The sequence below is a fragment of the Micropterus dolomieu genome, linkage group LG03 (genome assembly GCF_021292245.1).
Source record: "Micropterus dolomieu isolate WLL.071019.BEF.003 ecotype Adirondacks linkage group LG03, ASM2129224v1, whole genome shotgun sequence".
NCBI lineage: Eukaryota > Metazoa > Chordata > Actinopteri > Centrarchiformes > Centrarchidae > Micropterus > Micropterus dolomieu.
Genome location: NC_060152.1, coordinates 5,983,505 through 6,008,048, shown reverse-complemented (window position 1 = coordinate 6,008,048; position 24,544 = coordinate 5,983,505). Strand labels below are relative to the sequence as shown.

At 39.9% G+C, this 24,544-nt stretch overlaps 3 protein-coding genes across 5 annotated transcripts in view; 1 reads left to right on the top strand and 2 right to left on the bottom strand.

Annotated features, from left to right (window-relative positions):
- The window catches only part of LOC123968977 (glucocorticoid-induced transcript 1 protein), a 97,735-nt gene that overhangs the window by 35,258 nt on the left and 37,933 nt on the right, over positions 1-24,544 (top strand). The window lies entirely within an intron of this gene.
- The window catches only part of ica1 (islet cell autoantigen 1), a 56,928-nt gene that overhangs the window by 9,435 nt on the left and 22,949 nt on the right, over positions 1-24,544 (bottom strand). The gene's annotated exons all lie outside the window — the stretch shown is intronic.
- The window catches only part of LOC123968976 (abl interactor 1-like), a 27,275-nt gene continuing 8,750 nt past the window's right edge, over positions 6,020-24,544 (bottom strand). Inside the window, exons 3-10 of one of the 2 annotated variants that reach the window (XM_046046033.1) lie at positions 20,916-21,092; positions 16,939-17,042; positions 16,571-16,711; positions 15,643-15,743; positions 13,387-13,602; positions 11,758-11,847; positions 8,845-9,030; positions 6,020-8,702 (exon numbers count right to left, since the gene is read on the bottom strand). In XM_046046033.1, coding sequence (XP_045901989.1) covers positions 8,527-8,702; positions 8,845-9,030; positions 11,758-11,847; positions 13,387-13,602; positions 15,643-15,743; positions 16,571-16,711; positions 16,939-17,042; positions 20,916-21,092 — 1,191 coding nt within the window. In that variant the 3' untranslated portion in view covers positions 6,020-8,526. The remainder of the gene's footprint in view (positions 8,703-8,844; positions 9,031-11,757; positions 11,848-13,386; positions 13,603-15,642; positions 15,744-16,570; positions 16,712-16,938; positions 17,043-20,915; positions 21,093-24,544) is intronic. The other variant, XM_046046034.1, reaches the window with a different exon arrangement.

Here is a 24,544-nt window from a genome sequence, read left to right as displayed (position 1 = left end):
ACCATGCTTGTCTATTATTTTCTTTCTGATCTCCTCAGACAACTCTCTCCTTTGCTTTCTCTGGTCCATGTTCAGTGTGGTGCACACAATGATACCAAACAGCACAGTGACTACTTTTCTCCATTTAAATAGGCTGAATGACTGATTACAAGATTGGAGACATGTGTGATACTAATTAAAGAAACTAATTAGTTTGAAATATCACTATAATCCAATTATTTATTATCTTTTCTAAGGGGTACCAACAAATGTGTCCAGGCCATTTTAGAATATCTTTGTAGAATAAGCAATAATTCATTTCTTTTCACAGCTTCTTTGCTTTATTCTATGACATACCAAAGACATGCAAGTATACATGATAAAATAGCTTTTAATTTCATCACTTCTCAGGAGGAACGAAGCATTATTTCAATGAGCTGTAAGGGTACCAACAAATTTGAGCACGTCTGTACATTTCTTCCTGTTGCCAATATGTGAATTTTTCCACTATTCCCACCAAAGCATCTCAGAGGACCTTTGCTGTGCACAATAGATTTGCAGGATAACTGCAGAAGACTATGAAACTCCTAAGTTAGTCCAAAATCCACATAATAAGATTTCTACCTGCTAGTGTGATTAGTAACTTTTTTCTCTGTCCAACAGTCTTCCAGTGATCTCGCCTGCTTTGTCCGTTTTGAAAAAGTCAATATCTACACCACCAAAAGCTACAAACAGAAATACAGAGCTCCCACCGACTTCTGCTTCATGCTAAAGGTAATATTACCAAAATGAGGTAAAGGCATTACAGACCACACTCACATTTATAATATTACAAGAAAAACTAATGCAGGCTGATGAAAAAATAACATGCAGCTCATATTTCAGGGAAGCAAGACTGCAAAATGTGTTTGTCCTTAAAAATCTTACCTACCCATTTCTGGGTTTTTACTGTTTTAATGTCATATTCAGATATTTAAAGAAGCATTTTCACATTTATTGATGAAAATGATGCCCTCCTATACTGCAATAGATAAAGATTAAGTTCAGTCAGTAGATATAAAAAGTGTTTCTGGCAACTACAGTTGTTGGCAACAACATCAACAAGTAAAGTTGAGGGGAAGTGAGATGAATAAAGAAAAAACAGCAAACCATGACTGGTTATGCCCATATTGTTCTGTAGGTGAAAAAGCCCTAAAAAAAATTGTATTTAATTTCTGTCAGTATGTGCTTCTCAACGTGGAGACTAACTATAGTGTTTCTTTCATCAATTACAGCAGTGTTGTTCCTGCTTCATGGTCCAAAGAGCAGTAATAGCTTGGTATGGGCTGCCCTCTGCTGGCTCTTGTGTGTACTACAAATATACCATGTATAAAATCACACTTACCTACATAATAGTTGAATACATAGTGCTACATTACGAAGAAACATTCATTTAAAAATCACATAATATACAAAATCAACAACACATTATAAGTAGGTTATAAGGATTCCTGCGTTTCCTTAAGACATACAATTAACAAACCATGTGTGCTGCACACTTACACACAGTCTAAGTCTCAAAGCAAACAACCATGGTGATGCTCATAGCATCTACCCATACTGGTGAAGCATTCGATTACAACCTTATTATTTATTTGTAGATAAATAATAAGGTACAGCAAAATATGAAGAAAGCAGTAAACTCACTTCATCACACACAACCATAGATGTGTATCTGAATCACAGAGACAGAGGAACCTCACGTTGTCACGACCTTTGATTCGAGTGTGGTGTGTTTGTGTTAAATGTCCATTTCTGTTTTACCCATTGCCTCTGTGTTCTTGTTTAGGTTTTGTTAGTTGATCATTGCTCCCTTGTTCTCTGTTGCATTTAGTTACTTATATCCTTGTGTATTGTCTGTAGCCTTACTTCCTGTTTTATTTTGTAATCATTGGTGTTGGGTGTTTTTGTCTAGCTTTGTTGCCTATTAGCCTTGATTGCTTATGTGTATCTCCTGTGAGACCTGCCTGCTTGTGTGTGTGTGGTGTGTCCCAGTATATATTGCCCTCAGCTTTGTTCACTCTTTGTTGCATTGTCATCAAATGCTGAGTGTTCTGCCCTGTGCTCTGTTTCCCGTGGTCTCCTGGATTGTTTCCCCGTGTTTTGGATCACTCTGCCCTGTTTTGGATTTATGTTACTTTTGGATTCTTCCTTGGTTTGGACTTTTACCTGCTGTGCTCTGAGTAAGCAGATTTTTGAGTTCCCATTGAATAAATCCTCTTTGAACTGTATCCTCCTCGTAATTGTCTGCATTTTGGGTCCACACCTCTGGCTACTGCCACTTCACGCAGCCTGTGTGATACACGTGTGGTTTGTGTTGCTGCTAGCCAGAACGAAGGGAATAGGCATGATGGTCGGAGGGTTGATGAATAGTAGGACTCTATTCTAAAGCTGCCCCCAAATCCTATAGGGATTTGCACTCCCAAGAGTCATACTAAGAAGAGTGATTTGGGAGGTCATCAGGGATTGTAGGAAACTTAATCTAGGCAGATATAGGACTTGTTCCCTACCATCACTTCAACCATCCTGAGCTGACCATCCTTACTTGGTAATACCTTTTGAAATACGATCAGCAAGCCAAAGAGCCCTTGGGAATTGCGGGCCTGTGATCATAACAACTGTATTAACTTACATATCCTCCTTGTGGGCTTGCCACTTCTGCCTGCATTGAAGGTGGAGGAGATAATGCTTGATAAATGAGACCAGAAGTGTTTGGCCAACACACCATTGCCGGCGACTGAGGAGTTCAGAGCTTGGATAAGAAACCAGGGGCATTGGAGGAGTCTCGCCACCCAATCAGAAGAAGGAGATTTGGGGTCACAGGATCAGCATCTGGATCTTGGACACCTGCCTGCAACCAAGGAAGTGCGGTGGTTGAATCTGACCAAAGGATGGTATATCTGATAGGAAGAGTTAGGGTCATAAAGACTGGCAAGGAAATGGTAAATTGACTGCAGTGTAGTAGTGGATGATTCTGTTGGCTGAGAAGGTCTGTTTGGCAGTTCCACTGAATCCCAAGAGGACACTTTATTGGGGGCGTATGTGAAGATTGAAGTCATCCAGGTCATAGTTATCTATCTTATTAGTTCTTCAGAACTGAAGAAGTCCTTTGGATTAGGGACAAAATGTCTTCTAGTATCTTCAACCAAGTCCAGTTGCCCTTGACTTTAACCTTCTTTGGATATTTATTGGGGGCATAGTATCTTTAGATCGCCAGAACTCACTGTTTTTGGATCTTGCAACTTCCAGAAGACAGAATTGACCTCAGCTTATCATCATCTGTTAGACCACATCAGCTTTCCAATCGAATGGTGCACTAGATGATTCGGCTGAGTATGAATTTCAATGTGCCTTCTAAGGGCAAAGGTGGCACAGTAGAGGCACTAGAGAGATGTCTCTGGTAAGTCTTTTCACATGACCTGCCAGTTCAAACTTCAGTCTGTCATAGGCTGCTGCTTTCTTTGGATCCATGGCCAACTTGGATTCAGTGGCACACAGTCTTTCCATTGTGGCGTGTGAAGCAGCAGTTAGGGGAGGTGCCTCTGGGATTACAATTACATTACGTTTATTCATTTAGCTGACACTTTTATGCTGGGTCTCTCACACCTAAGGCATGCGTCTTATCCACTGTGACATCACCACCCAGCTCAGATCCTTAAGTGTGTAGCATAGCAATATACTCATTCCATCAAGACTCTCTTTGTGGCTGCCTCAAGTTAGTTCACTGCCTGGTTATCCAGCTTGGACTGGGTGGCTGTCCTTTGTTTCAATTCATTGGCTCACCAGAGCCTTTCTGCATATTGGTACAACTCATTAGATCAAGAGACAATGGAGGTATGGAAGAAGGAAGACTTTCAGTCTCTCCTTTTGAACCTTCCAGGTTCCAGCCAAGGCAAGTTTTGACTGCTACTGGTGCTCCTTCTGGGGCAATAGGTGAGATCAAATACTTATAATCTGAGACAAGTAAGAGCAGTGGGGTAACCTGATGCATTGGCGTCAGTAGCAGTCCATATTCCTTTTGAGGGTAAAGACAGGCTGTGTGTGCTCAGACAGAGCGAGTCGAACTGCAGTAAAAGCATAGTTGATGTGAAATTGGAAGCAGAGCTCAACTTAAAGGAAACAGTAGCCCCCTGAAGGATCTCCACTCCTTTTCTCACTGTTCTGAGAGCTAAATCATCTGGTTCTCCATCAAGCTGAAGACTAGGAGCTGATTGCAAAATGATAGTTTGCTCATCCAGAATTGCAACGTTCTTCAGAGTGTGTTTGCCATTCCACCGGATGACTTTGACCAGTTTCAAAAGGACATGACCTGTGTGACTTGGGCGATCAAGGTACAGGGTGTGGGCTGTGGAATACAAATGGTAGGAATTTGTATCAGATCAGATTTCAGAGAATCTGTAGATGTCTCCTCTTACAGGTATTACAGTCTCTGTTCAGTGTGCACTTAGCTGCAACATGTGGTCGGGCACAGCACCAACACCTCTTATTTTCCTTGATTCATACTATGACTTGTTTGAAATCAGAACACTGACTCATGTGATGACTTGTGTCTCTCTTAAGTCGCCCATATTTATGAAAGTGAAATACTAAATCATTGGAGTGCCTCTTGAACGTCACTGTTCTCTATGCCTGTGCTCTTTCCCCAGCATCCCTGCATCCAGAAAGAGTCGCACTACATCAAATTCCTGTGCTGTGACAATGAACACACACTTTTGCTCTGGGTCAACTCCATCAGAGCAGCCAAGGTCAGATTCAACACTATAACACAACTTAATATGAGCAGTGACATTTGCATCCTAATTGCAAGTTGGCCTCATTTTAAAAAATAAAGGCAAAAAAAATATAGTATACAGACATTTCATCACTGGCATCACTGGAGTTGAACAGGTGTGTCTGTGTGTTCAGTATGGGACTGTCCTGTATGCAAATTACCAGGCTGCAATGAAGAGAGCATCCAGTTTGCAAACTCTCCACTCTGCTGAACACAAAGGTAAGAATACATGTTAGAACTATATAAAAGACTTACAAGAAATGTTGCAAAACTTACCTATTGGGGATTTTTATTTGCAAAAGTAGGACTTTGCATAAAGATACTAAAAGGAACTTTTATCAAAGTTTATGTGTGATTCTCACAGCATAGATTCATAAATGCCCTCCCTCAAGCACTGAATCAGCCAGTCGCAGGCCTTAGAAGGTGGTCACTATACTTTATGCTATTTGGGAAATTATTAAAAAATCTTAAATGAAAATAGTTACTATTTGATGTTAGAACTACATGTGGAGACTGTATGTTGTTCAAATACAATACAAGTTTAGTTTTTACTTTTTCTAAAATAGAACCTGACCTGAATGTGCAACATTTGTATGCATGGCATTTATTATTATTATTAACGCAGAAGTATAAGAGCGACATTACTGAGTTTAGATGTAATTAAGACCAACATTTTACTTTGAGCTCTTTCATGCATACACGCCCTGGTCAGAATACTGTTGCTTTTGAATAAAATAAGCTTAATAATATTAATAATAATATTTGCCTGCATAAAATACAGCATATTTAAACCCTAAAAGTCACCTCTCTGGATTTAATTCTCATTTGGTTCTTTGCAGACAGATCCAGCGTTCGTGTTGAGTATCCACATGAGCCACCACCTGACTTCATCCCTCCTCCTCCTCCTGGACACACACACTTTTGAGAGACATCACCTCCTGTGTTTCAGGGTTAACTTCTGCTAGCCCGGATTTAGCCAATTTAGCCTACCTTATGCACACACGTCTGGACAAATGTCTAGCCTGGACCCAATAACATGTGTTAGTAATGCACACATGTAGTAGTAGTAGTGCCACATGCCTCTGATGCAAAATAACATATTTCAAAAGCATTTCTTTATTCTCAGACGTATAACATTTATTTGAATTTTGTTTTGGACTACATTTCAGCAACTTACAAATTTTTACCTCCGTTCCAGCAGCTTTACGACACAAAAAACACACAGTTTTGTTCATTGTTTCAACGAGCTGTTTATTACAAAAAGACTGTACATAAATTTCAATGAACACATTCTATGTACAAACTGAGAGAAGACAAATATTGGATTCTGTTCCCATGAACATTTAAGTTACTGATTCCCTCCCCCCACACGTTTCATCATTAAGAAAACACACATCAAAGAAAGGCGCCTTGACCTGTGATGCCCTGAAATGCTAGACATTAAGTGGTAAACATTACAAAGTTCTGCACGTCAGTGGTTGTCTCATGATTTCTCTATGAAAAAAGTATAAATTAATCCTTTACATACAAACTGCTTGCGAACCTTCCTCAGCAGTCTCTGACACCACAACAAGCTGAATGCAAAGCTAGAAATACATTAGGTAGAAAAAGTTGTTTTTTCACAAAAAAATACCTCAAGATGGGAAAAAATACAATCAAGAATGGGATGTAGTGGCAAATCATTCACTGTAATGACGTTAAGATATTTTCATGCACAGAGGCTCAATGAACACTGTTCATTTGACTGAGTCATTGTCTTTTCTAGTCTGAAAATGTTACCTCTGGATCATATTCCTCTCACAACATCAGAAAGTCTGTAACCATTCCAAAATAAGAGTGCATGTTCATTCCGAAAGTACATATGTATATGTTTGTTTATGTGGCTTGTTACAAACATAGATTCTGAGATAAACATGAGCTTCAATGATATTTGACAGTGGATTTTTACTTGCACCAACAATCATTTTGTAAGAGCAGGCATCTTATTTTGCAAAAGTAGTAGAAATTAGAACATAAGTCTTCATTTCAGCACTCTTTTAAGATTCATTCCTTCACTGGAGTTAGGTGTCATTCATATGTAGCACAGACTTGTCTGTGTTTTATCAGTATTTGTGGGTAGATGGACAAAAACATACTGTAAGTAGCTGAATCAAGCTTTAGTACATTACTGCTGGGATGCTTACATTCACTAAAATGCACGGGTAACTAAAGACGACTACAATCAAATATGATGGATGTTCAACCTCTAGAACAAAGTAATTAGTCTAAAATCCCTTGTTACATTTCTACAGTATATAGAGCAGTCTTGTTTTGAGGTTATTTGGGTTGGTGATTATGGTTATTGAGCACCAATGTAAAGCACCACACCAGCAACCACTGAAAGAACAGACGACAAGTGTAAAGGTTAGTTGATATTTCTGGTCTTGTGTTAAAATCAAAGCAATGATGATAATCATGAAGTCATCACAGTTGTTGATAACTTATCAGTGCAGCTATTCCAACACAATGGAAAACAACATGGAAACATACAGGTTAGTCCTTCCTCTGCTTCAACATTTCGAAGCAAAGAAACATCTCAAAGCTCTGCTACAGTAGCTGGACAGCATCACCAAACACAGTGACAAGGACCAAAATGATGAAATTGTGACTGAACATAGAAAAATAAATGTAAATGTTTATACATGGCCATTTTGCCTTAGAGCAAGTTAAAATGGCACTGTGAATGATGAATAAAAATTAATATTCAAGTAAAAATAAACAAATTTAAAAACAACATCCAATCTTAGCATCACTTCGACTGACGCTGATGGAAACTCACAGGTGAAACACAATAACTGACAAATGTACTGTACTGGCAGCTTCTCACGTTACAGTTTATATACAAGTTAGAGAACAGAATGAAACTCCACCAGAAAGAAGAAACTGTTGTCTTTTTTTTGTTAATGTATCCTATACACTCAGCTCACCCATTTTTTTTTTTTTTTACAGTGTCCCCACCAACACAGAGCATAGTAAATACACAGCTCGAGGTTGCTTTTGTTACCTCTAAAAACATCTTGTGGATTTGGACATCGACGGCGATTGAACATTCAGTCGTGTCCTAATGCACTTGCTGATGTTTGTTTGTCCTTTTCGGGTTTTTTATGATAAGGTAAGATGAATTTGAAAGGAGGAAAGGGTTGGCCTGCTGGTCTACAGTGCAAATAAAGGGTTAGGAGTGTCTGTGCAGCATTTTATCATAAGAACGCTACTCTGCCTCATCTATTCATGAAATCGTAGTAATACTTTCTGGATCTTCTGCATCCTGTTAATACTAGACATGTTGGTTGCACATACACACATTAACACTACATCTAGGTCTACTTGGCATTCTTTAAACTATTCTGATTGTATGTAATTTCTTGTGAGGCAAAATGTGAGTTTGAAAAGTGCTACCGACCACCACAGATGTAACAGTGGTAGCAAAAAGGTCTTTTATCTCCTCCCTTTTGTCCACAGTGTAAACTAACAGACCCAGGTCTTCCAAAGCTTCAGCATCCTCCATCTTTGTGCGACACACAAAACCGTGCAAGCCCCCCCCCCCCAAAAAGAAAACCATTTGTAAATTCACCATGGTACTTCAATTCATTCAAATGGGAGCTGCAATCGCTAGACTGCATACATCTGTACATCTTCACGGTTTTACCTCTGTTCAAAACTGCAGTGCCATTTTGGGTGTTGTTTTTTTTTGTTTTTTTTTAGTCAGCATAGTGCATGATCGACTCGACGTAGTTTCCTGGGAAGAGTCCGGTGACGCCGTTACAGACACCTTCAAACCAGCCGTCATCGTTTTTCTTGATTATGTAGATGATGGCACCCTCCATGAAGGACAGCTCATCCTCCTTGTCCTTGGAGTAGTCGTAGATGGCCACAACTGGGAAAAACAACATTGTCATTAGTTATTTTCGTTATAAAAACAAATATTTAGTTGAGCATTTCAATGGGTGAAGTACCTGGGGAAAAAAAGAAGAAAAAAAAAAAGAGTCCCCCAGCCGGCTGTATTCCCTCTCACAAACCTTTCTCTAAATAAGCCTTGGGAGCCCAGTGGGGGTCTCCGTCAGAGTAGGGGTCACTGTAATGAACCACCGCGGCCTCCTCTTCCTCATAGTCCACAGGTGGGGGTGGAGGCGGGGGAGAGGGCTCCTCAAACACGCCAATATCCTCTGGGGGAGGCGGAGGTGGCGGGGCGGGGCTGTCTGTTACTGAAAGAGGACAGACAGTGGAGGAGAAAAAGAATCAGAAAAATCAAATGAGAAAAAAGCAAGCGAGAGGAGTGCACAGATAACACGTTTGCTCTCCAGATCTGATCTGGCACCGCAGTGATTTTCAAAATGTATCTCATGCAGCAGAGTGTGTGTAGATAATTTCAAAATGCAATGTTTTTTTAAAACCTCTTTCATTTTTATTATTTTTGGTCTAACATGGCAAAGCAACAATATTTGATTCTTGAACTATTTTGGCTACAACAAATGTCAAGGACAATGGGTCTTTATTTCTAGTAAAACACATTTCTAAACTAGCATACATATTCAAGACTTCTGTGTCCTCCAAGGTAGCTACAGTTACCATTGCTGGTAAAACTACTAGTAGTACCATTCTGAAAACATTGTTTTTGAGTTATTGCTTTTGCAATGACCTCTGAAGACATTCATAAAGTTGTATGATTTGTATGTTAATTTTTCCTTCTTAATCGTACAATTAAAAACTAAAGACACTTAATATTCACTAGAGTCACTTCTGTAAGAATGTGTGTTTTTACACACACACACACACACACTCGGCGTGCTTGTGTCTGAAGACTATAAGTTCAGCAGAGAACGGACCCATCATTTCTATCTGTGGTAAAATGGGTGGATCTGTGTTTTACCAGAGGTGTGAGTGTAAAAGCTTGACTGTGTCCTGACACATTTCCACTGGTGCTACAGTCGTTAGTCTTTCAACTACACGAGTGCTTGTGATACAAGCGTCATCTTTAGGCAACCCTGCAGGCTTATGCCCACAAGTCCAGTGATTAAAGAAAAACTGCACCTTGTATCTAACAAATTGCCAATAATGTACCAAAGGACTGAATTGAATGCATCTGTTCTAGTCTGCTTACATATCTCTTTTTATACCTCTTCACTATTTAACAATGGCTGTCTTGGATTTTATTAGTCCAATCCGTTACCCCTTTAAGGTCTCTGTAAACGCAGCATACATTACATTTAGTCAGAGTAAGTAAGTATGAAGTTGGCAAGAACTGAAGGTCAACCATTCCTTATTAAAGAAAACTGTGTAATAAAAGTAAATGACAATTCAGGCAGGACATTTTCTATTATGCTAAAAAAAAGCATTTGTGTGGGTACCAATTTATAAATGTCACTCACTATTATAGTCGTAATATATATAAGATCAGTATTTCTTGGCTCATTGTTTATTATTGTTGTTATTCTAAATGTGCTAAAATTGGTTTAAAACCTTAAATCTTGGTTAAGACAAACTCTATTCTTTATCTGACTGTGTGACTTAACACATACAGACAGTCAGATCAGTACACGGGCTGCATTTCTCCAGACAGGCGGGTGGTGAATCAGGACACGGCATCAGGTCACATTTTCTCTCTTCAGTGGACAGAAAGTACAGGACGCTCGCTTTCAGTGATCCATCACCATGGTAACAGACCGACATCCAAGGGATGTGTGCTCCGCCTCAACCCCAAATACACTGCAGGACAAGGTGTGATGAGCGTGGCCGTCCACAGAGGGGAGTAAATGTGAGGCTGTGTTTGGATGCTCAGACAATTTCAGAGGATTGATAAGAGATGTGATGAAAGGTGTCTCTATATAGAGGATGTAAGCTTGCACATATAGAGATCATCTAAAATCTGTATCAAGATTAGTGTTGTCAAAAATATATTTTTTTGATATATATCAATTCTGAATATTCTAAATAGTTTTAATACTCATTTTCCGCAGTATCAATACAGAAAATGCACTTTCTCTCAATCCCTTCTCAACTGCAGCTGCAGTGCCCACATAGCCCCGCCTCCTCTCACTCACTGTGTGAGTCTTCTCGTCACTCGTCTCATTCGCTCTGGTTGATTCGCGTTATTTTATTCCTGCCTTTTCAAAAACTCCTGCCCTACTGTGCTGTGATTGGCTGGTACTTGTCACTAGTGATTGGATGCAGGGAAAGGATACAACAAGCCCAAATGAAAGCAATTGTACATGGCAGTGCTAACGAAAGAGCAAAGCACCTGCGGGACCAACACACCGACCTCGAGAGGTTGGAGACGTGTTCTCTTTCAACATCACTGAAGTATTAAATAAGATGGCCCAGTAAACTGTTGTTGATAAGATAGCTGTCCTGTCGTTGGCCCAACAGACATTTGTAATTGTCAAAACTAAGCTAATTCCCCTTTAGGGGTATCTCAGACAGAGATTCAGGTGATACTCTGACTAAGGCCAGGAGTAAATTAACTGATGCTGTTCTGCTGAACACACAGTACTATTAACTTTACTTACTAAGATAAGCTGATAAGATTCAGTAATTAAATTCAGAAAATGTAATCAATGTTGAGTCAATTTTCTCCCGTGGTATGGAAAATGGTATCAAATATTGATATTTTTCAAGGTATTGTATAGAAGTTAGAAATTCCAGTATCGTGACAACACTAATGAAGATAAATTAACACATCTGATTATGATAAATGTACAATGACCTTTTCTGTATGTCAATGCATGTATTTCCTTTCTAACGCTTGCCCACTTTTTAAGATACTGGGGTACTGATTGATTGGTTGAAAATCTGGTTACATGTCATTGGCTGTTGCACAAGTAAGTGTGCAGATGTGTGCAAAACTGTGCATACAGTGGATTTAATTGTACTCATGCATGTACATGAGCATAACAAAGCATATGCCCATGTGTTTGCATGGATTTTGTACTTACTGCTCTCCTGCATTCTGGCCACAAAGCCAGTCAGAGGGATCTGTGGGGTCAGCTGGACCATTGGAGGAGGAGGCGGAGGAGCCACAGACACTGGAGCAGCAACACCCAGCGAGGCAGACAAAGCAGAAGAGAGACAAAGAGCGATGGAGGTGGAGGACAGGGAGATCGACAATGACAAGTGAAGAGCAAAAAGAAATAATGAAAGTCCAGAGTGGACAAATAGAGAAGAAAAAAATTGAAAACAAAAAGCTTGTCAGTGAGAGAAAACAGTGCAGGAAGCATTGCTGAGCAAGTCATTTACACATTTCCAATCACAGTTCTTTTGTGCTGCGTTTTTCAAGCTGGGCTAAATAGGCATTCAACTCATCTCATCTCAGTCTGAGAATCTACCTCATCAGCATCTGTTTCAAGTCAGAAGCAAAGCCTGTAGCTAGCAATAGTTTTATGCTACAGTAAAAGAGCTGCAAAGCACTACACAGACACAAAAACATGACAGTGGCAAGGTGACAGCTCAACTCAGATGTGCGTTAAATTAGCGTGGTATGTCTGGATCAGGTAGTTCAATCACACCCCTGGCATATCATTCACATGATCTTCATCTTCTGCCCCTAAAATCAGTTTTTTTTGCTACACTGTCTCCAAAAAATGAAAATAAATGAATAGACAAACAAAGAGAAACACAGCTGTCCTCACTCAAAGACATGATGTCACACGCACTCACGCCAGGTCTGATTCATAAATCTCATGTAATGGATGAGCGTCTATAATCTCACTGGGCAGTAATGTCTTATTATTCCACCCTGCTCTTACCGCAGAGCCACATCCATCCACAGCTACACCCTGTGAGATCAATGAGCTCCCTCATGTGCCGGAACTAGCTTTTTGTGCTGTAAAACTTCTATTACATTCAGCGGAAATATATCTTTCACTTCAATTACATTTCAATGAGTAGACATCACGGAGATCATATGATGTCCCAGTTTAAGTCCCTGGTTGATGCAGCTCTGCATCATTGTCTCTCTCCTTCCAGACAAGACAGACAGCCTCCTCCTTCTGTGCCAAGGAAGATGCTTGTCCTTTGAGAGAGAAGCCATTAGAGGAGAATGGCTCAGAGTGATGCCTGCCAAAATAAATTCTACTCTTCTTCTGACAGATAATATGCATATGTCCTGGGTTTCCCCTTGTCTAGCAGCTGTTTGTGTTTTCTTCCCCGAAGTGCCTGTGCTGCCTGCCTGTCTCTCCGGAACAAGAACCCATCTCCAACTGACTAAAGTGATAATGTCATAACTCAATTAGAAATGGTAATGAAACACTCTGCACAGCAGTGCTGAGGTGGGAAGGTTTCAACAACCCTGACTTCAGTAATTATGGCTCATCATTCATTTTCATTAGCCCCTGGAAGGGCTAGTCCATGAATATCTTTTAGACCCAGAGGACAGTTGTTAGCAGTTTCATATAATTATGGATTGTGAAGAGATAAAAACTTCCACAATGGATAGTAAAATAATTAAACACAAGCTTCCTCTAGGCTTTATACATGCTGGCCAAAATGTACAGTTTCATTACACCAGAAAAGACTATTTCTATACACCAACATACATACATTATTGATAAATAAGCGTATAGTACCTGAGTTCTGTGGGTAGGCAGGGCCCCCATTGATGTGGGGCTGCTGTGAGGAGACGGAGGGTGCGCGGCGGTAAGTACCAGTGGCCGACACCATGGAGGCTGAGGAGGTGGTGTTGGAGTTGTGACGGGAGATCTGGCGGGAGATGGTGCCGAACTGGGACATGGGAATGGGACCCAAGCCGGGGCCCTGGGGCACTGAGGCCGAGGAAGTCGCCACTGCATGAGAGGAGAGGAGAAACATAGGCACACAGTAAAACTTCAGCCTGATGAACGCGGGCTGCCACTGTATTTAACATTAACAGTGGGTTTTGTAACAGTATGCATTCTTCTTCAGTATATTTCCATGAAGAATGTCAGTAAAAATAATATGAAGCTCTTAAAGCTGCAAGCAGCGTTGGACGGGCCCTCGTGCGTTGGGGCTTGTCTTGGCTTGTCTTGACTTCTCGTGTCCTTGGCATAGTAGCCGGTCGGACCAAACGGCTGTGAATCATTTCCTGTTTTGGAAACATCACTTCTTGTTTCCCCTATGTGGCGCTAGGGAGCACCTGTTAATTACACATTATGGTCCCAATAGGTGAAAGTGTCATTTAAATCAAATGATGATTATAAAACGGGGCTTACCTTCCTGTTACCAGTAGGTGGCGCTCTCACAATAACTGAATATTGGCACGTAGATGTGTTCAGGGTGGGACCGTTATCAAGTATGTAAAGTTTGGTACAGATGTGAGCATTTACAATAAAGTTACAACAACTTCCTGTTTCACGGCGAATCATTGATTTTCAATACCACGCCACAGACACACCCTTTGATGAAAACGTACAGATAGAACAACTTTTCATCATCAATACCTTTAGACTGCAAACTTGAAGTCGATCTGATTAATTCTCTATGAAGAGTTTGTTAAAGTACGTAACCTGTAAATTAAGAAAAATTACCATTAAATCCAAAATGGCCAACTTCCTGTCGAATGGCCGACTTCCTGTCGAAGTTATTCTTCGAAGAGACTTTTTTGTGTGTGATACATGCCACACAAGTTTCCTGCGTGTAGGTCAAACGGGGAACGAGGGCTGCTCCATTGAAGGATCACTTCCTGTGTCCAGTATGTGGCACAATGAGTATGAGTGATTATTGAAATTTTGATTTTTTCAGGGTGGGACTATTGTCAAATGTGAAATTTGGAACAGATCTGAGCATGTACAGTGAAGTTACAGCAACTTCATGTTTCATGGCGAATGATCGATTTGCGACGCCACGCCACGGACACGCCCTTTGACGAAACCTCACAAATAGCACAACTTTTCATCAACAATGGCTTTTGATTACACAGTGAAATTTTGAAGTCGATCGTATTAATTCCCTAGCAGGAGTTTGTTAGCACAGAATCTGTAAATGGCCAAAAATGACCATTTATCCAAAATGCCCTTCATTTAAAGAAAGAAAGAAAGAAAGCTCGGGGCCTAATTAAATTCAGTTTACATTAGTCAACTTTACAGGTCCACAGAGAAAAAAAAACAAACAGCAACAACACAATAACTTTATGCAAAAACACTCATCATCTTTTAATATTTCTCAATTCTGTTCTAATTTTCTCCCTTTCTTGCAAGTGGCAAACATTTGCCTGCCTAATGTATAATAATATATAATGTATAATAATATAGCAAGACACTAAAGTAAGGCCTGATTGAAGCTAAATGCTTCCAATTTATCTAGCATTTGCATACATGTCTTTAACATTAAGTGAAAATTTTGAAAGTAACTTAACATTTAGAAAAGACAATGATGACTGAGGAAATTTAGAGCTCAAAACTAACTTTTTCACCACCTTCCCAAAATTCACAAGGGGGAGAACTAACATTGTTCCACAGCAGCCACATTGACAAGGATGCCTGCAAATGTGTCTGCAGACAGTTTTTGTGTAACGGCCTCGTGAAAGTAGCTGACGCTGATTAGCTCAAAATGCCAGATATCGGCTCAATTAATCAGCCAACCAATTAATCAGTCAATCACTAGTCTTATCTTACCACATTTGAATCCATTCTGTTTGACCTGATAATTGTCAATCTGAGTGAGTGTGATAATGTTTGAGCAAGAGAAAAAGGCTAAGGACAAGAATGCACCAATGAGAGCAAGAGAGGACAAGTGACATGCAGGGAGATACCGTGAGGAGCCTACAAATATTCATTACCGTAAACAGCAGCGAGTCCACGCTGCGGACACCTGTGATGAGCAGTGAGGTTATAGCTGCTGAGACTCACCTTGCCCCATACTGGGAGGGGAGGGGGTGGGAACTGCTAGAGGGATACCAACTCCACTGCTTCCACTGTTCTCCCTGCCGCCACTCCCGCCACTGCTGCCACTGCAGAGAGAGAGACAGAGAGAGACGGCGTCTTTGTGATGATCATTAGGAGGATGTGTCAGACAAACTTAATTACATGACAGCGTTTGACATCCTACCATTACTCTCTCATATGTCAAACCGCCAAAATAATATTCTCATCACTGTGGCAACAGATCTGCAGTTCTGTAAATATGCTTTGTACACTGTTAGAGTAACAAATGCAAAAGGAGGAGAACCGCGTTCAAATCTCAAAAGCTCAGACTAAAGAAGTAATTAAACTTAGCTTTTAGACGCTGATTTGAAATTTGAACATGAATAAATTATTACTGCAGATTTGAAATTCGTGTAGTCATACTGAGCAGTCACCCTAAATAATAAATTTTGGCGGAACCATGACAAATTCAAAGCTACACATAAAAGTTGTCCTGTCCTAAACGGAGATGGCAGAGAATCTGATACGATATCAATCAATTTAACATAGACTGCACACACCCACACTGAGGACAGGTCTAATTAATGTATTAGCCTTCTTTGAAAACGACTGTGGAATAAGTCACAGGTAATGGTCCTTTTTGACAGACAACATTTTGACATGTCACAGTAGGACACACACGGGTATAAATAATAAAATGGATGACGGCTAAATTCCATTTAGCTGCTTTAGTTCCAGGGTGCGTGTTTTGTGCATACTGGTTCACTGTCACACTGTCATGGCTTACTTGGACATTTGAATTGAACAGAGCCATCTGTAATGTTATTGGTAACACCTGTGTCTTTCCTACTACGACGACAAGTCAAAATGTCTGCTGTGAAAAAGGCTTATAAGTAGAGAGGGTCTATGCTACCTGTGTGTCCTGGGCCTCTGGTTGAGTGAGGCTGTGCGTGCAGGGCTGTGCTGGCTGCCCAGTCGGGCCGGGCTCGTCATGTAGTCGTTAGGCACCACTGGAGGCTTCACTGGCTCCAGGGTCTTGTAGGGAGTGTTACGCCTGGATACAGATAAACATAGCCAAAGAGCACACAGTTAATCCTCAGTGTTTTCATTAAGTGAGAGAAAGTACTTGGGGCTTTTATAGACACTGTTTATAGAACCGTTGTCAGGTGGTCCTGGTGTTATGAACAACCATTGTGAAATGTCTGCACGATAATACATATACACAGACTAAGAAGAATTTAAAGTATTTTAAAAACTACTACTATAACGGTGAGTTCTTACCCCAGAGTACCACGACCAGCCATGGGGGGGCTTGGGGGTTTCTGCGTGGGTGGGTTGGTCCTGGAAATCGTCCCTCCTCGTCCTGCTGCATTGTTCCCATGTTGCTACAAAGTAAAACATTGCTTTTGTATAATCTGATTTACAGACACCAGTGTTTCCCCTGCCAATAAATATTAAGAGTAGTCACCTAAACTTATAATGAGCATAACCTGAGACATTAACAGCAAAAGAGCATCTTATCTTTTGTTTCAACCAAGCATAATTATTTTGGATAAAAACCAATGGCACAAAGGTTTTTCTGTCCACAGAAAAATATAAAGACATAGACTTGGAGACAAAGAGAGCTATGAAGGGAGAAAGAGAACAGAAAGCAGCACTAAAAAGGTGACTAGCTGTCTTAATTGTGAAATTGAGCATGTAAAATGGCATGTTATTCATTGATTGGTACATGGATGAAGATATAAAGGACATAGGAATATGTGTTAAGAGTAAATATGACTTAATACAGATGAAACAGAATGTTTCATATCTCCTGTAACCATTTACAGTAACATACATATTGAGTTGAACCTGCTGTATATTCATGGTAGAATTTCATACTAGGTTTCAGGTAACCTGGTGGCCTTAAAACAGGCAACAAGAGATAAAATGTGTAATGATACTGCTATGTTGCACTGTAATAAACTTTAGACTTTTCATTGAATCATATTTGGTTCCATAAAAATGTAATTCCATGTTATCAAATCTATAAGTCTTGTATGTATTCACAAATTAAAGTTTAAATGGGTGCATGGATACCCTAACTGTTAAAACTGAGTTTTATCAATATACAACAAAAAGAAGAGAAAGACAACCATCTCTTACCTTGGCCTTAAGCCACTGAGTGCAAGCAGGCAAAAAGAGGAAGACAGAAAACAGGATATGCTCATTGATTAATGATTAGTGAGTTCAGTGAGAACAAGTGTGAAATTTAAGCATTATGCATGAACACTGCATCTATTCTTCATTAATATATTTGTATAAACAGTATGTAAAGCTGAAAGAGCATCATGAAGAAAAACATGAGGGAGTAGAGAAATGTAGAAGGACATCTAGGAAACTAATATTAGGAAAAGTACGAGTGTAAAAGAGACTCAAGTGGTTTGAACTGACTATCCCAGTGAGCAGCATACTGAAAAAATCAGCGGCTGAAAATCTCGGCTGAATGCTGAATGCATGTAAATGTCTATTTTCAAAGATATATCCTGTCTCCTAATGAATTCACATTCAAGGCTGAAGCTGCTGCTGATTTTCATTATTGCTCTTAAAATGAACAAAAATGTCGCAATTTCCCTGATCGTGAGGTCATATATTCTAATTCTTCTTTTGTCCTAAAGGCATTCAAATTACAATGACATAAAACAGAGAAAAGCAGCACATTGTTACATCTGAATAGATGGCACCAGCGAATTTTTGCAATTTTTTTGTTTTAGAGCAAATTACATTTTAATGAACTTTAATGTCACTTTTAAGGCTGAAGCTAAAAATGATTTTCATTATTGATTATAAAATGTCATAAAAGTTGTTGAAACTAATTGTCAAATCACATTTTCAATGCATCTTGAATCACATTTTATTCAACATTTATAACAATATTTAGTATATTATCAGTTACAATAAACCCTATCTGCACATAAATAATTTTTTATAATGTCAGTAACTCCTCAGACACCTGCCTGCCAGAAAATAAACTTACAACAAACAGCCCAATTTAGGTTTTATACCACAAAGAGGAAAAAATAAATTCCTTTTGTTCCATGAGCAGAAAAAAGTGAAAACTATCACTGAAGAAATACACATAAGGAAACTACTCACCAACCCTGTTTATGTCTATGTATGTATGTAGTCTATTCTGTGTACTGTACTGTAATCAGAATGAGAATCACTGAAATGGCTAGATACTAGAAATAAAGAGCAGTGCCTGAGCTACATACAGCTGTGCTGACGTTTTAAGTGTTGAACTAAGAAAAAATAAAAGTGGGCAGTAAAGCAGAGCGAGGTCATAAATAACAGCAGAGAGGTGTTCAGACTGATGGAGTGGCTGTAATGTGGCTGAAACTATTTCACCCTGGTAACTGCCAGCAATGCCAATAAAGGCTGATTTGGTGGAGGGGTGAGCACAGTCATCCGTAAATGTGTGAATGGGCCTTTCCATGCTCAAGTCTGACCTCCCATCTACCCATGGGTGAGTTCCCCTGGTTATGTGGATGAAAGGCAGAGGGGTGATGATCACACCCTGAACGCTTGAGGGAATCCACCACAGCCGGGAGGAAATAGGCTGTAAAGAGTGAGTGGATGTCCCACACAGTATGAACACACCATGAACATGTATATGTACACAGAAGCAAATACACAGAGAAATATACCCACACATGTGATTGTGCATTAATATACTTCTCATAATACTGTACATTTCTATCCAGTGTCTGGTGCAGCAGGGACTATGAAATGATATCAATCCTTCTGAATTATTCACAGATGTGTGTGAGAGAGAAAGTGTTTTGGGGGGAAAATATGGAATGTGATATGCACTTCTGTCTGCACCAACCCAGACAAATGCACATCCATGAACAAAAATGCAGCTACACACACACACAGACACACACACAAAGCCAGACAGAGAAATCACAGAGAATTTAAAATGAACCAGTAGCCACTGAGTCTTCAATCCCCAGAGGTTTTCTTCCTTCCTAAAATCTAACTGTTATAAAGACAACTGAGCTTAATTAAATTAAAGCAATCCCCAAATGTAGACTCCCGGAATTTAGTCACTTTACAGATATCTGAGTCATGTTTTCTTTGCTGGCAGCATGAACCGTTGTTTTTCTATGCAGGTATATTTGAAAAGGTAAAAAAAAAAAAAAAGGTTGCACACACACTGATCTGCACTGATTTCTGCAGAGATCCATCATTTGCAGCATCCATGAATGATGCTTCATTTGCATAGTGGACCATGCCAAATGTGTCTCAGTGTGAGCCAGCTCTCAGAGGAGGAAACACTAGCTTTTGAATTTGAATCAGCGGACGTTTTGAAAATCATGCAGCAGTCACTATCTCAACAGAGACAGACAGGGATGAAGAGGCCAAGTCAAACAGGCTGTGGAAAAAATGTGTGACGGTGGCAATCAATGCACATAACTGTGTGTACACACTTGCACACAGAACGTTATATAAAAGAGGAAAAGAAGAAGAGGGGAGAGGAGACAGCGGATGCATCATGGGGAGAGGGAATAAAAAAATTGAAGAATGAGCCGGAAAGGGATGAAAGAATATTTTCCCACAATTCAAGAGGGCATGCAATGGTGTGAGTACCACTTGGCCAAGATGTCTCTCTCTTGCTCACACTCTGGATGCAACACACACAAACACAAACACACACTTTTCTATTAACTTCCAGCTAAGGATGTTGTTACTGGGCATGAACGAAACCTCTGACAAGCAAAGCTTATTCAGCCACAGTCAGCTTCCAACATGGCATCTTATTTTCACACGAGTGCTTGCATTTCGTGTTTCTGTACTTCATTAACTGAAAGTCCAGTATATTGATTGGCTTGTAGTGTGACTGGATGTGTGTGAGTGAATTATGAAAGTAGACTAGTCACTTTGTTCACAGGAAGGTGCCAGGTGCGAACTCGACTAAGTGCGTGTTTTCCTCTAGCAAAATTGATCAACACTGGAAATACAAGACGATACATCAACGTAATGACTTTGGGATTAAGCTGCAGCTGTCTGGTTGTGGTGAAGCTAGAATAGTGTGGAAATGCTTTTTGAAAACCAGTAGCTAAAAAGCGAACAGAAACTAGGATGCTCTTGATATTAGTAAACACATTATTGGAGATTTATTGACCTTTAAGTCTGTTTGCCTTCACTAAAGATAGTTTTGTGATAATAAACCTATGATGGATTTATTTTGACATAATCACAAAAATCCTTCTTACTTTGACGCCGTGTCCCACATCATCCAGCAGTGTGTAGTCGATGGGCTTTCGAATGTAGCGCACCGGACGCTCCATGTTGCCCGGGGCGATGATCTTGTGGGTGCGAGCGGTGTTCTTGTTTGTGGTCAGGATGCCGATTTCCCGACGTGCCACCTTCTCTTTATGAATATCCACTGTCTGCAAGAGAGAGAAATGATGTAGGACATGAGTGGTCGGGTCAGCAGACTAAAGGTTTAGTTCACGTATCGCAAATACTCAAAATTCTTTAAATGTATTCACTTCAACTCAAGATTAGCCATGATTTTAGTTATGAGATACATGGATGATTTCTAATTTCCCCTGATTCGTAGAAAGATTGGACCATATGCTACTAAAAAGCCTCCCCAGCGCATGTTACAGTAATTTGCTTTTAATGCAGACCCAACACTTCCTCCATCTGTTTCACATTAAAAGCCTCCTGAGAGCTAAGGGGGCATAATCACCTCCCTTACCATACCTGGTAGGATTTTATTATAAAATACCTGAAAGAAGTGTTCAGCTGAATAGGAGCAGCTAAACATTGCTAAAGTGCACGGTTGTTTTGTTTTTTTTTGTAACCCATGTTTAAATGGTTGCAGCAGAAACAACGTGGTTACGTTTGAAATACCAGCATTTGTTGAGTCCCTCAGGGGCCTTTTGTAGTTTCATGGTTCCACTCTTAGCATACTAATCATTACTATATTGACTATTTGTTTAAGTTGATCTATTATTGTTGTTATATTTAGCATATTTACCATTAATTGAGACCCAGTGGTTATTTGAGTGCCAGCTTACATTTGAGAATTCGCAGGTGCTAGTGCTGCTCATGGGCAAAATGTTGTTGGCTATACCTATCATCTATACGTACATACACCTGCTACACTACAATTACAGTTAAGCATTTCATAGCTTGACACTTTTCAATGTTATGTGTTCTATCAATTAGCAACAGAAAGCAGCAAAATTAACATGTATTATATTAATAAGATAATGTTATTTAAATCCCCAGGCCTCCCACTGCTTGGCCACACGCTCTGGGTCCATTCTTTCAGCTCCAACTGACCCACTATTCTGCTCTGTTGCCCTACACCCTGGGGCTCATTTGAAGGAGCCCTCCTTATACCCCTCGCACCAGGAGTAACTGAAAATGCCAGTGACCTCCATCTCTTCTGTGATTACACTCATTATCGCTTGTAGCCGGCGCCTTACGGGCTGGCCTTCAATTTATGAATGATAGATGAAACTGGAAGGAGTGAGGGATGAACGAAGGGAGGGACGAAAGAGGGAGGATGGACGGCTTCATCTCTAAAATATGAGGTCACGCTTGGGAGAAGTTGACGAGTGTAAGTGTTTTCAAGGCTTGTGTGACACATATATGAATCCATCAATGTTGTTAATCCTACTGTAAATACGGTAAATCCCTGCATTTGCTGCATACTAGATTGTAAGAGACTGATTTGAAATACAAATAAAACATACAAGTGTGTGTGTGCATGTATATCTGAGTGCATGTTTTGTAAGTAGATGTGTGCACGTATGAGTGTGCGAGACCCATACAGCTACGGGGTCACGCATCAATCACCACTCAGACAACTCATCCAGTCAACCCGACAGCTCCACGGCTGCGACTGCGTCTCTCTGGCTGTATCTCTCAATCTCTGAGATTGAAAGACTGATAGGTGTTGTGAAGTTGACCCGCCATTGCTGCTCCCTCCTGCTGCGCAAAACTCATTCTGTGTCTGACATGAAGCCTGAGTGCCGCATGTGAGATATATATATAGACGACATGTTGGGCTCCTTTTTTTTTTTTAGGAGAGGAAACTGAAGTGACACACCCAGCTTCGGCTGGGAAGTAAGAAAAAAGGCCCGCCTATTTCCTGCCAGTGATACGCGAGTAGAGGTGGAGTGCAGAAAGTGAGAACAACAAAACTCAGAAGGACAGAAAAGCACATACAGCTAGAGACAAACAAGATAGAGAGAGAAAATACTGTAGGTAAAACTAGACGCTGTTTATAGTGGGCTGTTAGATCAAAAATAAATGGAAAAGAAAGGAAAATGGTGATGGGATAGAAGCTAAGGTTATTTTTAGTATCTAGATTTAAGCAGACATCATTTAAAATGTGCACTTTTACCAAACAACAGATGCTGTCACAGCCCATCCTGTGTCTAAACTGAAATACAACTGAAGAACCATCCAGAATTACTCTTGACAATGACGAAACATTGAGGCAGTGGTGCAACTAGCAAGGTATACATCCGTAGTGCGATGACTGGACACAGTCAGCTTCATTTCAGCATTTCCTCTACATGCAAAAAAATGTTACCTAAGTGAAGTAATGATTTTGAAACATCCAGACATAATAACTGTTACCTAATCACTGACGATAGGCATTTAGTTCAGTCAGTCATTCAGTCATTTTCTTTTGTAAGCTCTTTACTCTGATAAACATCTGGCTTTCTGCTCAACCTCTGCAGTGTGTTGAGAGCAGATGGTGCAGCGGTAATTTTCACTGCTGGATCTATTTACTGTAGCAGTTTCAGCCTAATAAATCTGTGTTTTAGCAAATGATTAGTCTCTGCAGCACAGTGGAACAAGTTTTTTTTAAACTCCTGCTGAAGTGTTATTGGCAAGAGGAAAATATGATGTAGTCTGTAATGATATTCCAAGGCGTGTCAGCAGATGTGTGATTTCAAACATTACACGTATGGCTTGGTAACAAGTCTACAAATTCAGTTCTACAGTGCATTTAGTGTGTCCATATCTGTAGCATTATCAGTATGTTCAGATATAGTTCTAGTTACATTCTGCACATTTTTAGTATTTGACAAATTGAAAAGAAGCTGAAGAGGCACTCTGAGCTGATGAATGACATCTACTGAGAAAAAAAGGAACAGATAAACTAGAAAACAAATTGGAAGAGAGTGGGACTAAAGAGACTCTCACACACACACACACACACAGGAGAAATGTGCTGCAACAGCTTTGCTTTTATTGTAACACACTTTTGTGTTTAGGTAGTAGCTTTTCTTGTATAATTTTGTGACAGCCTCCTCTGCTGTGGGCTTTTAAATCCGACAGTGATGGGACTTGGGTTTGGCAGCAATGTTTGGCTACCTTTCTAATCCCATTTTAACTCTTTCAAGCCGAGACAATTTGCACAGTCTAAGCCAGAAAAACATTTCTTGGCACTACCGAGTAAGTTATAATTTAATTTCTTGGACACATCACTAGTACTACAATTATGAATCAAAGTCCTGGGGACATAGCTGTATGAGATGCATGTAAAAGTAAATTAACTTTTACAACCCATCTGTGCCTTAGATGTCTACTTTGAGACAGCTACTTTTAATGACATGAATCTCAATATAATTGTACCTTCTTTTTATATTCATGCACCAATGTCTATTGGATTGTCCTTCATAAAGCCACAATGATGTCAACTTGGTTGACTTATGTTAGACACGTGGCTTGTAAGTTAACAACATAGCCTCATGTTTGTTTACTCTGTGCAAAACACCAAAACATATCATGGTGCCTTTCCTTCCATTAGTGAAAACAATAGTATCAATTTAAAACTCCTGAACCAAAGAAATTAAATTTATCATTTGCC